This window comes from Kogia breviceps, chromosome 12 (assembly GCF_026419965.1).
Source record: "Kogia breviceps isolate mKogBre1 chromosome 12, mKogBre1 haplotype 1, whole genome shotgun sequence".
Taxonomy (NCBI): Eukaryota; Metazoa; Chordata; class Mammalia; order Artiodactyla; family Physeteridae; genus Kogia; species Kogia breviceps.
Genome location: NC_081321.1, coordinates 78472953 through 78490333, shown reverse-complemented (window position 1 = coordinate 78490333; position 17381 = coordinate 78472953). Strand labels below are relative to the sequence as shown.

General features: G+C 41.6%; 2 protein-coding genes across 9 annotated transcripts in view; one reads left to right on the top strand and one right to left on the bottom strand.

Annotated features, from left to right (window-relative positions):
- VEZT (vezatin, adherens junctions transmembrane protein) overlaps positions 1-16849 on the bottom strand; it is a 79109-nt gene extending 62260 nt beyond the window's left edge. For 4 of the 8 annotated variants that reach the window (XM_067009902.1, XM_067009909.1, XM_067009904.1 and 1 more), the window contains exon 1: positions 16711-16843. Coding sequence is in view for 4 of the 8 variants with exons in the window: in XM_067009907.1 (XP_066866008.1) it covers positions 16711-16746 (36 nt within the window). In the remaining 4 variants the exon portion in view is untranslated. Of the gene's footprint in view, positions 1-16710 lie in introns of all 8 variants that reach the window. The other 4 variants (XM_067009907.1, XM_067009906.1, XM_067009899.1 and 1 more) reach the window with 4 other exon arrangements.
- Positions 16850-17149: 300 nt separating this feature from the next.
- The window catches only part of FGD6 (FYVE, RhoGEF and PH domain containing 6), a 107148-nt gene continuing 106916 nt past the window's right edge, over positions 17150-17381 (top strand). Inside the window, exon 1 of the mRNA XM_067009898.1 lies at positions 17150-17377. Coding sequence (XP_066865999.1) covers positions 17362-17377 — 16 coding nt within the window. The 5' untranslated portion in view covers positions 17150-17361. The remainder of the gene's footprint in view (positions 17378-17381) is intronic.

Genomic DNA, 17381 nt, shown 5'->3' with positions numbered 1-17381 from the left:
CCAAAAAAAGGTCACAAACAAAAAACAGGGTAAAAACCTACAAGACCAAATAAATGAAGACGAAATAGGCAACCTACCTGACAAAGAATTCAGAGAAATGATAATGAAGATGATCTAAAATCTCAGAAACAAAATGGAGAAAACACAAGAAACATTTAACAAGGGTCTAGAAGAACTAAAGAGCAAACAAATGGTGATGTACAACACAATTAGTGAAATTAAAAATACTCTAGAAGGAATCAATAGCAGAATAACTGAGGCAAAAGGACGGATAAGTGAGCTGGAAGATACAATGGTGGAAATAACTGCCAGGGAGCAAAAAAAGAATGAAAAAAAAGAATGAAAAGAATTGAGGACAGTCTCAGAGACCTCTGGGACAACATTAAACGTACAGCATTCGACTTACAGGGGCCCCAGAAGAAGAAAAGAAAAAGAAAGGGTCTGAGAAAATATTTGAAGAGATTATAGTCAAAAACTTCCCTAACATGGGACAGGAAATAGTCAATCAAGTCCAGGAAGCACAGAGAGTCCCATACAGGATAAACCCAAAGAGAAACACACCAAGACACATATTAATCAAACTATCAATAATTAAATACAAAGGAAAAATATTAAAAGCAGCAAGGGAAAAGCAGCAAATAACATGCAAAGGAATCCCCATAAGGTTAACAGCAGATCTTTCAGCAGAAACTCTGAAAACCAGAAGGGACTGGCAGGACATATTTAAAGTGACAAAAGAGGGCTTCCCTGGTGGCGCAGTGGTTGAGAATCCGCCTGCCGATGCAGGGGTCACGGGTTCGTGCCCTGGTCCGGGAAGATCCCACATGCCGCGGAGCAACTAAGCCCGTGAGCCATGGCCGCTAGGCCTGCGCGTCCGGAGCCTGTGCTCCGCAACGGGAGAGGCCACAGCAGTGAGAGGCCCGCATACCACAAAAAAAAAAATAAATAAAATAAAAAAAAAAATAAAGTGACAAAAGAGAAAAACCTACAACCAAGATTGCTCAACCCAGCAAGGATCTCATTCAGATTCGATGGAGAAATTAAAACTTTTTACAGACAATCAAAAGTTAAGAGAATTCAGCAGCACCAAATCAGCTTTACAACAAATGCTAATGGAACCTCTAGGCAGGAAACACAAGTAAAGGAAAAGACCTACAAAAACAAACCCAAAACAATTAAGAAAATGGTAATAGGAACATACCTATCGATAATTACCTTAAATGTAAATGGATTAAATGGTCCAACCAAAAGACACAGACTGGTTGAATGGATACAAAAACAAGACCTGTACATATGCTGTCTACAAGAGACCCACTTCAGACCTAGGGACACATACAGACTGAAAGTGAGGGGATGCAAAAAGATATTCCATGCAAATGGAAATCAAAAGAAAGCTGGAGTAGTAATTCTCATATCAGACAAAATGACTTTAAAATAAAGAATGTTACAAGAGACAAGGAAGGACACTACATAATGATCAAGGGATCAATCCAAGAAGAGGATATAACAATTGTAAATATTTATGCACCCAACATAGGAGCACCTCAATACATAAGGCAAATGCTAACAGCCATAAAAGAGGAAATCGACAGTAACACAATAATAGAAGGGGATTTTAACACCCCACTTTCACCAATGGACAGATCATCCAAAATGAAAATAAACAAGGAAACACAAGCTTTAAATGACACATTAAACAAGCTGGACTTAACAGAGATTTATAGGACATTCCATCCAAAAACAACAGAATACACTTTCTTAAGTGCTCCTGGGACATTCTCCAGGATAGGCCATATCTTGGGTCACAAATCAAGCCTTGGTAAATTTGAGAAAATTGAAATTGTATCAAGTATCTTTTCTGACCACAATGCTATGAGACTAGATATCAATTACAGGAAAAAAACTGTAAAAAATACAAACACATGGAGGTTAAACAATACACTACTAAATAACCAAGCGATCACTGAAGAAATCAAAGAGGAAATCAAAATATACCTAGAAACAAATGACAATGGAAACACGATGACCCAAAACCAATGAGATGCAGCAAACGCAGTTCTAAGAGGGATGTTTATAGCAATACAATCCTACCTTAAGAAACATCTCAAAGAAACAACCTAACCTTGCACCTAAAGCAATTAGAGAAAGAAGAACAAAAGAACCCCAAAGTTAGCAGAAGGAAAGAAATCATAAATATCAGATCAGAAATAAATGAAAAAGAAATGAAGGAAACAAGAGCAAAAATCAATAAAACTAAAACCTTGTTCTTTGAGAAGATAAACAAAATTGATAAACCATTAGCCAGACTCATCAAGAAAAAAAGGGACAAGACTCAAATCAACAGAATTAGAAATGAAAAAGGAAAAGTAACAGCTGACATGGCAGAAATACAAAGGATCGTGAGACATTACTACAAGCAACTATATGCCAATAAAATAGACAACTGGAAGAAATGGACAAATTCTTAGAAAAGTACAACCTTCCAAGACTGAACCAGGAAGTAATAGAAAATATAAACAGACCAATCAAAGGAACTTAAATTGAAACTGTGATTTAAAGTCTTCCAACAAACAAAAGCCCAGGACCAGAGAGCTTCACAGGCGAATTCTATCAAACATTTAGAGAAGAGCTAACACCTATCCTTCTCAAACTCTTCCAAAGTATAGCAGAGTGAGGGATACGCCCAAACTCATTCTACAAGGCCACCATCACCTTGATACCAAAACCAGACAAAGAGGTCACAAAAAAAGAAAATCACAGGCCAATATCACTGATAAGCATAGATGCAAAGCTCCTCAAAAAAATACTAGCAAACAGAATCCAACAGCACATTAAAAGGATCACACATCATGATCAAGTGGGGTTTATCTCAGGAATGCAAGGATTCTTCAGTATATGCGAATCAATGTGACACACCATATTAACAAATTGAAGAATAAAAACCATATGATCGTCTCAATAGATGCAGAAAAAGCTTTCGACAAAATTCAACATCCATTTATGATAAAAACTCTCCAGAAAGTAGGCAAAGAGGGAACCTACCTCAACATAATAAAGGCCATATATGACAAACCCACAGCCAACATCTTTCTCAATGGTGAAGAACTGAAACCATTTCCTCTAAGATCAGGAACAAGACAAGGTTGCCCACTCTCACCACTATTATTCAACACAGTTCTGGAAGTTTTAGCCACAACAATCAGAGAAGAAAAAGGAATAAAAGGAATCCAAATTGGAAAAGAAGAAGTAAAGCTGTCACTGTTTGCAGATGACATGATACTATACATAGAGAATCCTAAAGATGCTACCAGAAAACTACCAGAGCTAATCAATTACTTTGGTAAAGTAGCAGGATACAAAATTAATGCACAGAAATCTCTTGTATTCCTATACACTAATGATGAAAAATCTGAAAGACAAATTAAGGAAACAATCCCATTTACCACTGCAACAAAAAGAATAAAATACCTAGGAATAAACCTACCTAAGGAGACAAAAGAGCTGTATGCAGAAAACTATAAGACCCTGATGAAAGAAATAAAAGATGATACAAACAGATGGAGAGATATACCATGTTCTTGGATTGGAAGAGTCAACATTGTGAAAATGACTATACTACCCAAAGCAATCTACAGATTCAATGCAATCCCTATCAAACGACCACTGGCATTTTTCACAGAACTACAACAAAAAATTTCACAATTTGTATGGAAACACGAAAGACCCCGAATAGCCAAAGCAATCTTGAGAAAGAAAAACGGAGCTAGAGGAATCAGGCTCCCTGACTTCAGACTACACTACAAAGCTACAGTAATCAAGATAGTATGGTACTGGCACAAAACCAGAATATAGAACAATGGAACAGGATAGAAAGCCCAGAGATAAACCTACACACATATAGTCACCTTACCTTTGATAAAGGAGGCAAGAGTATACAAAGGTTGGAGAAAAGACAGCCTCTTTAATAAGTGGTGCTGGGAAAACTGGACAGCTACATGTAAAAGAATGAACTTAGAACACTTCCTAACACCTTACACAATAATAAACTCAAAATGGATTAAAGACCTAAATGTAAGGTCAGACACTATAAAACTCTTAAGAGGAAAATATAGGCAGAACACTCCATGACATAAATCACAGCAAGATCCTTTTTGACCCATCTCTTAGAGAAATGGAAATATAAACAAAAATAAACAAATGAGACTTAATGAAACTTAAAAGCTTTTACACAGCAAAGGAAACCATAAACAAGATGAAAAGACAACTCTCAGAATGGGAGAAAATATTTGCAAACAAAGCAACTCACAAAAGATTAATCTCCGAAATATACAATCAGCTCATGCAGCTCAATATCAAAAAAAACAAACAACCCAATTCAAAAATGGGCAGAAGATGTAAATAGACATTTCTCCAGAGAAGATATACAGATTGCCAACAAACACATGAAAGGATGCTCAACATCACTAATCATTAGAGAAATGCAAATCAGAACTACAATGAGGTATCACCTCACACGGGTCAGAATGACCATCATCAAAAAATCTAGAGGGCTTTCCTGGTGGCAGTGGTTGAGAGTCTGCCTGCCGATGCAGGGGACATGGGTTCGTGCCCCAGTCCAGGAAGATCCCACGTGCTGTGGAGTGGCTGGGCCCGTGAGCCATGGCCGCTGAGCCTGTGCATCCGGAGCCACCTGTGCTCCGCAATGGGAGAGGCCACAACAGTGAGAGGCCCGCATACCACAAAAAAAAAAAAAAAAAAAGAAAAAAAAATCTAGAAACAGTAAATGCTGGAGAGGGTGTGGAGAAAAGGGAACCCTCTTGCACTGTTGGTGGGAATGTAAATTGATACAGCCATTATGGAGAACAGTATGGAAATTCCTTAAAAAACTAAAAATAGAACTACCATACGACCCAGCAATCCCACTACTGGGCATATACCCTGAGAAAACCATAATTCAAAAAGCGTCATGTATCACAATGTTCATTGCAGCTCTATTTACAGTAGCCAGGACACGGAAGCAACCTAAGTGTCCATCGACAGATGAATGGATAAAGAAGCTGTGGCACATATATACAATGGAATATTCCTCAGCCATAAAAAGAAACGAAATTGACTTACTTGTAGTGAGGTGATGGACCTAGAGTCTGTCATACAGAGTGAAGTAAGTCAGAAAGAGAAAAACAAATACCGTATGCTAACACATATATATGAACTCTAAAAAAAAAAATGGTTCATGAACTTAGGGGCAGGATAGGAATAAAGACGCAGACGTAGAGAATGGACTTGAGGACACGGGGAGAGGAAAGGGGAAGCTGGGATGAAGTGAAGAGTAGCACTGACATATACACACTATCAAATGTAAAACAGATAGCTAGTGGGAAGCAGTGGCATAGCACAGGGAGCTCAGCTGGGTGCTTTGTGACCACCTAGAGGGGTGGGATAGGGAGTGTGGGAGGAAGACGCAAGAGGGAGGGGATAAAGGGATATATGTATGCATAAAGCTGAATCACTTTGTTATACAGCAGAAACTAACAAAACATTGTAAAGCAATTATACTACAATATAGATGTTAAAAAAATTAAAAAATAAAAATATCCCAGTTAAATTTTCTTAGGAGAAAGGGGGTTAGGTCCTATGATGGATATGGTAGGCTGGTTTGTTCAGCCACTATTCCTTCCTAGTGTGACTCCTGTATTAAAGGGATGGAAAGGCTAAATGTGATATTTTCCAAATTATCTTGCAGCTAGGGTTATAGATATAAATGAGGGTTCCCAATTTGGAAGGAAGCAAGGAAGCAGAGATTCACTTCTTACTGCCCTTTTTTTTTTCTTTTTTGGCTGCTAAACAAAGCTGTGGATGCAAAATGTTTCTAAAACAGTATTCCAATATGTATTCTCCAGCTTACCAGTAAGGCAGAGGCAGTTGTGGAAGAGACAGTGGATGGTTAACCTGAAATACACTGCACAGGCTTAGTAGCGGTCAAATGGTAGATGGCAAGGAAACATATTGCAGGTTAAAAAGCTAATGACCCATTCCAGCCAAATGGCAAAACATTTTGTAAAACTACTGCCACTGTAATATTTGTACCTTTAAAGACAAACCATGTGCCTAACAAGCTTTCAGCTCTGCAAAAGTAGGCTGTCTCTGCCTGTGGCCTGAGATTCCAGCTGACTGACAAAGGTAATGGGGGGGGAGAGGGAGTTGTGTTCTCATGGCTGGAAAAGATAAAAGGCAGGAAATAAGATGGCGGCCTGAAGCCTTTCCAAAGACCCTCCCTCAAAATAATGGGAACCAGTCCAGCTGCTAAGATCTAACTAAGGGTGATACTTTCCACCCAAGCGTCTTATTGCAGATGATGCCATGAAGCTGAAAAAGTCCAAAACAGAACCAGTATACAATCTACAGACTTCGGATTTAAGAGCTTGGTCTAAATGAGCTCTTTAAGTGTGGTTACTTGTGTATGAAACTGCCTAGAAGCAAACAGACTGGAAATCTACTACATTTCATGGAACTATACTGCTAAAGAAACCAATACCCTGCAAAAACTCATATTCAACCTTTAAAGCAACTCTTCGGTCCACAACCTACACCAGCAGGAATCAGGCTGTGAAAGGTATGCAGTCCCCAAGAAAGGTATACTTTAAAACCCATTTCATATGAGGCAATGGAGTGCTAAGAGATGAAGAATAAGTTCTCAGAGGGTAAAACCAAAGGTCATGGATGACAATGGATAAGAGTTAATCCTGGAGAACAGAACAGGGACTACAAAATTAAGTTAACCAAGGAAGTCTTCTTGAAGGAAGACTTTACAAGAAACAGATGGCACATTCAAAAGGGATAACTGAAAAGAGTTTAATGAAATGACCATTTATTTACCAAGCTGTAAGAAGGGTTGAGGCAACCAATAGGGGATAGTGAAGCACCCAGGGACTAGCAACAGCAGGAAGTTATTATCTTCCACAGGCCTAAAGGCCAAAGGAAAGAAGCAGTGTCACTGAAGCCCTGTAAGAGATGAAGTTAAAGGAGTGCCCCAAGAAGACTTGCGGCTTTAGGTACAGGAACACAATCACTACCAAATGGTAGCCCTGCTGGGAGGGAACTAGGAATATAAATATCTCTCCAGTGCTCTCTCTTCTACCCTCCTGCTATATGTTTGCGTCCTCCCAAAATTCGTATGTTGAAACCTAATCCCCAATGTTATCAGTATTTGGAGCTGAGGCCTTTGCGAGGTGCTTAGGTCATGTGGTTGGACCCCTCAAGAATAGAATCAGTACCCTTATAAAAGAGATCCCAGAGAGTTCCCTCACCCCCTCTGCCATAGGAAGACACAGGAAAAGACAGTCATTTATGAACCAGGAAGTGGGTTCTCATCACAACTCAACCATGCTGGCACCCTGAATCTTAGGTTTCCCAGCCTCCAGAACTGTGAGAAATAAATTTTTGTTGTTTATAAGCCACCCAGCCTATGGCATTTTGTTATAGCAGCCTGAACAAATTAAGATACCACTGATTTAAAAGATCTTTCTCATTGGTTGAACCTAAATGGAATCCATAGGACAAGGAAATACAGGTGATGCGTTCCATAATGGTCAGGGTAGAACTACGGGTCTGGAGGAGCACATGAAGAAAAATCATCACTAACAATAACATCAATCCCCCTTGCCCATACACCTATTAAATCACCTATTAAGAACAAATCACAAAGGAAATTACAAAATCGTGAGACAAACCACATTTCAAAACTCATGAAATACAGCCAATGCAGCACTCATAGGGAAATTTATACCCTTACAAATTATTTTTAGTACTTAAGTCTTTAACTCAAGAAGCTAGAGGAAAAAAAAAAAAAAACAGCAAAATAAACACAAAGTAGAAAAAATAGATAAAAGTTAAAAATTAAAAAAAAGAAAAAAACACTAACAAATTCAATTGGGTCCATCAAAAAAACCCAATAACTGATTCTTTGAAAAATATATCTGGTAAGTCAATACCGCAGCAAATCTATGCAACATAAAAAGAGAGGGCATTGGGCTTCCCTGGTGGCGCAGTGGTTGAGAGTCCGCCTGCCGATGCAGGGGACACGGGTTCGTGCCCCGGTCCGGGAGGATCCCACGTGCCGCGGAGCGGCTGGGCCCGTGAGCCACGGCTGCTGAGCCTGCGCGTCCAGAGCCTGTGCTCTGCAACGGGAGAGGCCACAGCAGTGAGAGGCCCGCGTACCGCAAAAAAAAAAAAAAGAGAGAGGGCATGAATAACATAAGTAATAAGACCTAATTAGGTCACTTACATTAAGTCATTTAATACTCACAACTGCTCTATGAGATTGATACTGTCATTTCTACTTAATATTGAGAAAACTGACACACAGAGAAGTTAAGTAAACTGCTCAAAATCACATTAACTATTATGTACTGGAACTAGGATTTCCTATGCTGTTCAACTCCAGAGTCTGTTCCTTTGACAACTGTATTACACTCCCTTTCAGAATAAAAAAGACTATCAAAATAGCCCCCCAAATAGAAAACTGGAGCTAAGCAATAATCATAAAAGAAAAGGAACCAATAGACATCATCCATTCCCCACACCCCCAGCAAAGGCCTAGACCAGGGGTCCCCAACCTCCGGGGCCACAGACTAGTACCGGTCCGTGGCCTGTTAGGAGCCGGGCCACACAGCAGGCGAGTGAGAGAAGCTTCATCTGCCGCTCCCCATCACTCACATTACCACCCGCACCATCCCCACTCTTCATTCCCCACCCCACCCCGACTCCCCCCACCTCCCCTGCCACCCCGTCTGTGGAAAGACTGTCTTCCACGAAACCAGTCCCTGGTGCCAAAAGTTGGGGACTGCTGGCCTAGACAGTTTAAGGGCCAATTTTAGCTGTGCCCTCAAGGAATAGATCATTCCTGAAAGGTAGCAGAATATGCCACCCCAAAATTATGTCATTGGGCATATTTATTATTTTGAGCTGTAGGAACTTGAAAAACAGCAAATGAAGGGGAAAACTTTCTCTGAACTCCCCCCCCCTTATTCTGCCTAAAGACACATCTTCCAAAAGGAACTCAATTATCATAAATCCCCTCCCTGGGAGTTTCATCAACTAGGGAAGATTGAGTCATCACAGGAGAGGAGGCTACACCCAGACAAATTTTGTCATATCTCCCATCTGCTCTTCTAAGGGTCCATTTATCTTTCCTAAGTAAACATTTACTCTTCCCTAAGAGGTCTACACCCCGCCCCCCCATATAGATGCTATCTGAGCCTGAATTCCAAGCCATCAAGTGTTAGAATTTTCCCCTGGGTATTGACAAAGATTCTTTCCTTAATTAAACTTTAGTCAGGCTCCTGAAACTTCTCCTAGGCCTACCTGTGCACTTCCTTGCAAAATCTAGTTTTAACAAGAACCCTGGTAATGTCAGTTTAGCAAGCGTCTCCCATCCGCCACAACTGATCACCCTCAACATTGGGTTCCTCATCTTCTACCATTCCCCTAGGTGTAATCATGCCCTACAGGGTTAACAGAAGCTGGTGACTAATAGAGATTCTTGAGCTTGTTTTTACAGAACAACAGATAAGGGAACAACTTGTTAAAACCTCTCTGCTTATAAACTGCCTTCACTGATCAGCTTGCTTCAGTTTTTTCCCCTCTCCTTAACTGCATACCCTCCAAGCTTCATATAGCCTAGGTAATACACCACAAGACTCTTTAACCACCACACAGATAACACCTTGGATGTATTGGTTGCTATAGTAATGGGAGCAGAGACTTAAGTTGTTTTTTCGGAACTTAAGAGTCAGCTCTTGTTCAGTTCGGGCTAAGACTGGTTGGGACCATGGGCCCTAACACTGGGCCTGCACAGGTGTTGGATGAATGCTCTTTTGTTGTCAGAGGGCCAAAACCTCCACCCCCAAATCATGCTAAGCACCTCAATTTTTTAACATGCATCCCTGGAAGAAGCATGTAACCAAGATATGTCTGCACAGAACACCGACTACCTCACTTTCCCCCTACCTCCAATCACCTTTCCTTGCACCTAAGACCATCCTGCTCCTTTACCTCATAAATACCCCACCTTTGGGAGGGTGGATTTGAGACTTGTTCTCCTCCCTTGGCTGCTTTGTGAGTAAACTCTCTCTGCTGCAAACCTTGGTGTCTGAGGTAACAGAGGTAATGTCTGACTACCCTAGCCTGTCTTCAGTAAGAATCCTGTTATAGTGGTTTAGCCAAAACCCCTCTTGACCCCGTGTTTCCTCTTAGTAATTAAATTCCCATTTATCCATGCTGTATTTGCAATAGAACCCAGTTCTATACTGAGGTCTCTTTCCCCCTATTGCACGTCCTGAATAAAATATGTTTTGACTGCTTTAACTACTGTCTAGCTGTTTTGTTTTTTTTTAACAGTATCTCCCGTGTATATATGCAGTATACATGTTGTTAAAAACAGGACAACAGGCCCCAAATGGAATCACTTATACTAAGATCCGCCTTACCAAATCAAGACTTAATTACACTTTTGGCCTCTCCAAGAAATGTAACTGAACAGGACCTGTGGAGCCTTCCCAGGACAGAGCCCCTCCCCCATATCTTCTGCTGTAGCTCCTCTTAGAAGTACCAAGATAACAGTATTTCATGCATATTTCCTGAGCTTTTTGGATGCTAAAACCGCTACCAAATGAAAGAAATTAGCTACTTGAAGATCATGAGCCTGTAGCCCCCAGACCTACTGGTACCTAAGGATTGATAATGTTAACTGCCCTGTTCCTCAAGATAAACCAGTCAGAGAATTGTGCATGAACTGAGATGCTAGCACATACCCTGTGATGCCCCTCCCCTCCCCTGACATTTAAAAATGCTTTGCTGAAACGCTTCAAGGAGTTAGGGGGTTTTTTTGGGCACAAGCCACCTGTTCTCCTTGCATGGCCCTGCAACAAACCTTTCTCTGCTCCAAACTTCGACTTTTCGGTTTGTTTGGCCTTACTGTGCGTCAGTCACAGGAACCTGCGTTCGGTAACAGAAATAGAATCTTAAGCCAGTCAGTCAGGAACTACCCAATCAACACTAATGAGGTAATCTGCCTGAGAGACCCGTGCCATCCCCTAAAATAACATGACCTTGACACAACCAATCCACTCTTTTTTTCCCCTAAATTAATTAATTAATTAATTAATTTATTTATTTATGGCTGTGTTGAGTCTTCGTTTCTGTGCGAGGGCTTTCTCTAGTTGCGGCGTGCGCGGGCCTCTCACTATCTCGGCCTCTCTTGTTGCGGAGCACAGGCTCATAGTTGTGGCTCACGGGCCCAGTTGCTCCGTGGCATGTGGGATCCTCCCAGACTAGGGCTTGAACCCGTGTCCCCTGCATTGGCAGGCAGATTCTCAACCACTACGCCACCAAGGAAGCCCTACGCTCTTTTTTTTTAAATTTATTTTTTTATACAGCAGGTTCTTATTAGTTATCTATTTTATACATATTAGTGTATATATGTCAATCCCAGCCATGAAAAGGAACGACATTGGGTCATTTGTAGAGACGTGGATGAATCTAGAGACTGTCATACAGAGCGAAGTAAGTCAGAAAGAGAAAAACATCGTATGTTAATGAATATATGTGGAACCTAGAAAAATGGTACAGATGAACCGGTGTGCAGGGCAGAAATAGAGACACAGATGCAGAGAACAAACGTATGGACACCAAGGGGGGAAGTGGCAGGGGCGGGTGGTGGTGGTGGGATGAATTGGGAGATTGGAATTGACCAATCCACTCTTTCCTAGCCTAACTTCCTTGTCCCACTCCCTTCTGCCTACAAAAGTCTTTCATTTTTTACAGATCCTGGGAAGAAGATCCTTTCTGTCTGCTGGATGGGATGCTGCCTAATTCATGAATCATTGAAGAAAGCCAGTAAGATCTTTTAAATTTACTCCAGTTGAATTTTGTTTCCCAACAATGTTAATAAACTTTTGTTTTTCTCTTGTTAATCTATCTTTTATGACAGGGGTCTCAGCCAAGAACTCGAAAGGTAGAGGGAAAATTGTTTTTCCTCCCCTGTATTCCCAGTTTGTAAAATCAGTCCTAGAGCACAGAAAGTGATGGGAAGCTGCTTGACTCATTTAGGAGGCAAGCAATAAAAATGCTATTGGAATATTCAATACTGTAAAGATGTCAGGTGTCTCCAAATTAATCCATAGATTCAAAGCAATTCCAATCAAATCTTGGTAGTTTCCTTTTTCTAAAATTCATTCAGAAATACAAAGGGCTAAAAACAGCCAAAGCAATCTTGAAGGAAAATAAAGCTGGCTGGTTTTATTCTATCCAACACTAGTATGTATTATAAAGTTACAGTAATTAAAATAATGTGGTATAGGCACAAGAATGATCAAATTAACCAATGGAAAAGAGAATACCCCAAAACAAGGCTACACATACAATGTATCCTGATTTATGACAAAGGCAACATTGTAGTTCAGCGAAGAAAGGATGGTCTGTTCAGAAAATGCCAGGTTAGGACTTCCCTGGTGGCGCAGTAGTTAAGAATCTGCCTGCCAATGCAGGGGACACGGGTTCACGCCCTGGTCTGGGAAGATCCCACATGCCTCGGAGCAACGAAGCCCCTGTGCCACAACTACTGAGCCTGCACTCTAGAGCCCGTGAGCCACAGCTACTGAAGCTCGCGTGCCCAGGGCCCGTGCTCCACAACAAGAGAAGCCACCACAGTGAGAAGCCCACACACCACAACAAAGAGTAGCCCCCGCTCGCTGCAACTACAGAAAGCTGGCGTGCAGCAACGAAGACCCAACACAGCCAAAAATAAATAAATTTATAAATAAATAAAGTTGTTTCCTGACGATGGAAATTCCTTCTTAAAAAAAAAAAAAAAAAAGGAAAAAAAAGAAAATGCCAGGTTAATTAGACATCCATGTGGGGAAAAAAACATATATTGACCTTTACTTGATACCACACAAAAATCAGTTCCAGACAGATAGCAGATCTAGAAACAAAAGGTAAAATAAAGCTTTTAGAGAAAATAATCTTTGTCACCTTAGAGCAGGCATATATTTCTTTAAAGGCACTAACGATAAAAGAAAAAGGTTTAATTGGATTATGATAAAGTTAAGAGCTTCTGTTCATTAAAGACACTATTAAGAGAGTGCCACACACCTCCTGAGATATTTGAGGTACACAGATCCGACAAAAGACTTATATCCAGTTCATGTAAAGAACTCCTTCAAATCAGTAACAAGAAGAGATAATCCAAAAGGAAAATACGCAACAAACTTGAACTGGCTTCACTAAACTGGATACACAACTGGTCCTTAAACGTATAAAAAGACTCCCCCTTTCCTTATCAGGGAAATGCAAATTAAAGCCAAGAGGAAATACCAGTACACACCTACCAGAATGGTAAAAAGAGAAACTGAAATTATCAAGTGTTGGTGAGGCTGTAGAGCAACTGGACCTCTCCTGTACTGCTGGTAGAAATATAAATTGGTACAACCACTTTGGAATAATGTTTGGCAATATCTACACAGGTGAATGTATGTATTTCCTATGATTTAGCAATTCCACGTCTAAGTATATACTCAACAGAAATATGTTCAATAAAACATATATACTAAAAGGTTCACACTAGCACTGTTCATAATAGTCTCAAACTGGAAATCACCCGAAGACCATTAATAGTAGAGTGGATTTAAAAATGGTCATGCATTCACATGGAATACTAGAGAAATAAAAAATGCTCACATGACCATATGGATGAATCTAACAAAAAAACCAGAGAGCAAAAAGTCAGAGCAAAAAGAGCATATACAAATGGAATTGCCCAGTGTGTAAACTATAAAAATAGATAAAAGGAATCTAAGTTAGTTATTACAGGTTTGAATTGTGGTTATCTTTGGGGTGGGGAGAAGTGACTGAAAGGGAGTAAGAGGGAGTTTCTGGTGTGCTAGTTGACGTTCAGTTTCTTAACATGGGTACTGGTTACATGGATGTATTCAACATGTGAAAATACATCGTTCTGCACATTTATGATTTGTGCACTTTTTTATGAATATCATGCTGCGATAAAAATTAATGTATGTGACAAAAAGCAAATACATTAAACTACAGACTAAAAAAAATTTCTACAAGTATGGTAAGGTTAAGTAACATATGAAAAACGTATGGAAGGGACTTCCCTGGCAGTCCAGTGGTTGAGACTTCACCTTCCAATGCAGGGGGTGCAGGTTCAATCCCTGGTCAGGGAGGTAAGATCCCACATGCCTCACAGCCAGAAAACCAAAACATAAAACAGAAGCAATATTGCAACAAATTCAATAAAGACTTTACACCAGGTTCACATAAAACAAAAAAACAAAGAAAAGTAAAAAGTATGCAATCCGTAAGAAGCTAACATCCAATAGTAAAATGAGCAAAAAGTACAAAAAAAGATTTCTTTTCTCAAGAAAGAAATAAAAATGTTTCCAGTAAATGTACAAAATGTAAATTAGAACAACAGAATGCTATTTTTCCTATAAAATTAACAAAGATTAAAGGAAACTAATAAGGTTGTTGCTGAGGATTTGGTGAAAATACTCCTAATGGAAACTTAAATAGGTATAACCTTTCTGCATAAGTCTTAAAAAATGTTCATATCCTTTGACCCACTAGTTTCCCTTCTGGAAATTACTCTAAGGAAAAACAGAGATGCAGTAAAAGATGGACTTATGTCAGTGCTGCTTACAATTGTATTTTGAAACAATATAACTATCCAAGAATGGGAAAATAGTTATATTATGATAAACATACATGACTGGATATTATGTTATTGTTTTCAAAGAGTAATGAATAGGAAAAGACTCACTGAAAAATACATATAAAATTCTATGTGGTATTTTTTTTGTGTGTTTAAAAAATATCAAACATACATTTGAGTAGAAAAAAAGTCTGTAAGAACACATACTATAATGTGAATAGTAGCCATCTGTGGGTGGTAGGAAAATGAGTGATTTTAATTTTGTGGCTTGTTTTCCATAATGAAATGTTCTTTAAGCATGTATTACAATTATACTCAGATTATCCACACAGTTCCCTCTCTCTAGCAATCTAAGCAGCATAGATTTTTGTCTCTTCTTCATCTCCCACAGTCTTGTAACTGTTTCCTCTATTTTACCTTAGAAGTATCTGTCCAAGCCATTATTCAATTATTTCTTCTCTCTTTTCCAGAACTCAGGCACTTGCCTTCCCTACTGACCTCTTCAAATCCAGGCACTTCCTTTTGGTAAAAGAGCCCTATCTTGGGTTTCCCTGGTGGCGCAGTGTTTCAGAGTCCGCCTGCCGATGCAGGGCCTGCGTGTCCGAAGCCTGTGCCCCGCAACGGGAGACGCAACAGTGAGAGGCCCGTGTACCGCTTAAAAAAAAAAAAAAAGAGCCCTATCTTCCACTACTTCTCCATTCCAGCCCCAACAAACCACTTTATATAGCGACACTCCACACTCAAGTCCCTGAAAAATCTACACCAGGTACTTTCACACCTCCCAACCTTGGCATACTCTGTTCTTTTTCCTTATAATGCATTTTCTCCCTTCCATCTCTCTAAACGTATTCACAGTTCAAGATCCACCTCCAATATCCATTTACTGGGTGTAGTGTCTCCAAGGCCACAAGAACAGAGGGCGGTTTCCAAATCAATCCTCCAATGACAGTTTGTATATATTTCAACATTTACCATTCTGTACTATTTATTGCGTATCTCTCTAATGATATGGAATGAGCCATTTCTTTTCTTAAATTTCTTAAAATCTTGTCGGATGAATGGATTTTAGTAAAGTATACATACATGTCTTATACAGGGGTGTGACTTTTCACCTGTGTCTGATAGACAAATGGCAACAAAAACACTAGACTGTGTTTTTTTGTTTGTTTTTGTTTTCATTCAAGATGGCAGAGAACGTCTTAAAATAGTCCCACACAAAAGCATTCACATTCGAGCCTCGAATCAGAAGAACCAGCTACACCTAGCGCAACAGCAAAGGACAAAAGAATTAAATGCTGAGATGCCCCGAATCACCTACAGTAGGTCCCACACACAGATCTTAAACCTCGGTATAAAAAAACAAAAACAAGGGCTTCCCTGGTGGCGCAGTGGTTGAGAGTCCGCCTGCCGATGCGGGGGACACGGGTTCGTGCCCCAGTCCGGGAAGATCCCACATGCTGCGGAGCGGCTGGGCCCGTGAGCCATGGCCGCTGAGCCTGCGCGTCCGAAGCCTGTGCTCCGCAACGGGAGAGGCCACAGCAGTGAGAGGCCCGCGTACCGCAAAAACAAACAAACAAAAACAAAAACTAGCACCTGCTGCCTCCATTCCGAGGGCCACGCCTCGACCGCGAACTGTGACGTGGGGCATTTCTGAATACTGACCCGAACAAATCCAGGACGAAAAAGGGGGAAGCTAAATCTTACGGGTGAGTGGGAACAAGCAGGGATCTAGTCCACCGGCCTGGCTGGGAATTCTGGGATGGCCCGAGGCAGAGGCCAGGCGCGGCGAGAGCGCCTCAGGCTACACCTGTCAGGCTGCGTCCAACATTAGGCCAGGAAATTGACGAGATTCGGTGACCGAGGCCGGCAGGAGCGTCACCCGATTCCTCGCCCCGGTATCGGCCTCTCGCCCGGCCTCCTCGCCTTCTCCCTCGTCCTTCTCAAACAAAGGCAATTCACACGCACCGCCATTTTCCCCTTACCTCAAAAACAACCTCTTCGTCAAAATCCGGTGTCATCCTTCTCCGCCATGCCACCCGCCTCAGCACGATGGGAAATGAAGGCGGGAGAATGGCTGCATGCGCCCAGGAGTCTGCTTCTGCAGGTCCCGTGGGTCCAGAAAACTACAATTCCCAGCATGCCTTGCAGCTCACGCCCCTTTTTCAGGCCCGCTCATTGGCGCTGAGCTTGAACGTGTGGACTGGAGGGGCGGGAACAGGCTGAAACTTGGGCCCCCTGATTGGAGGAGGCTGGGGCTTTTGTCCGCCTTTTACGGCCGCGACTAGCAGGGGGCGCCTGGAGCTCTGATTTTTTTTGGAGCTGGAGAAGGGCGCGCGCCGGCGAAGCCGCGGTGAGCACTGCTCGTGTGCGCGCGTGGCTGTCTGCCGGGAGCTTGGCTGGGCGGCGCTCGTGCCCGCCCGCCCGTCGCCGGCGGCTCGCGCCAGGGAGCGCCGCCGGGTCCCTGGAGCCGGCCGCGTCCTTTGTGCGGCGCTGGGGTTGAGCCTCGGGGCTGCGAGACGGAATGTGGGCTCTGCCGGGGCTTTTCTCTTCTGCCCAAACTGTTGAAACAATGGACTGTAAGGGGAGCGGTGATTGAGGGGGGCGAGCCGGGAAGCGAGCTACACGGGGGAATCATGACTTCTGCTGCTGGTAA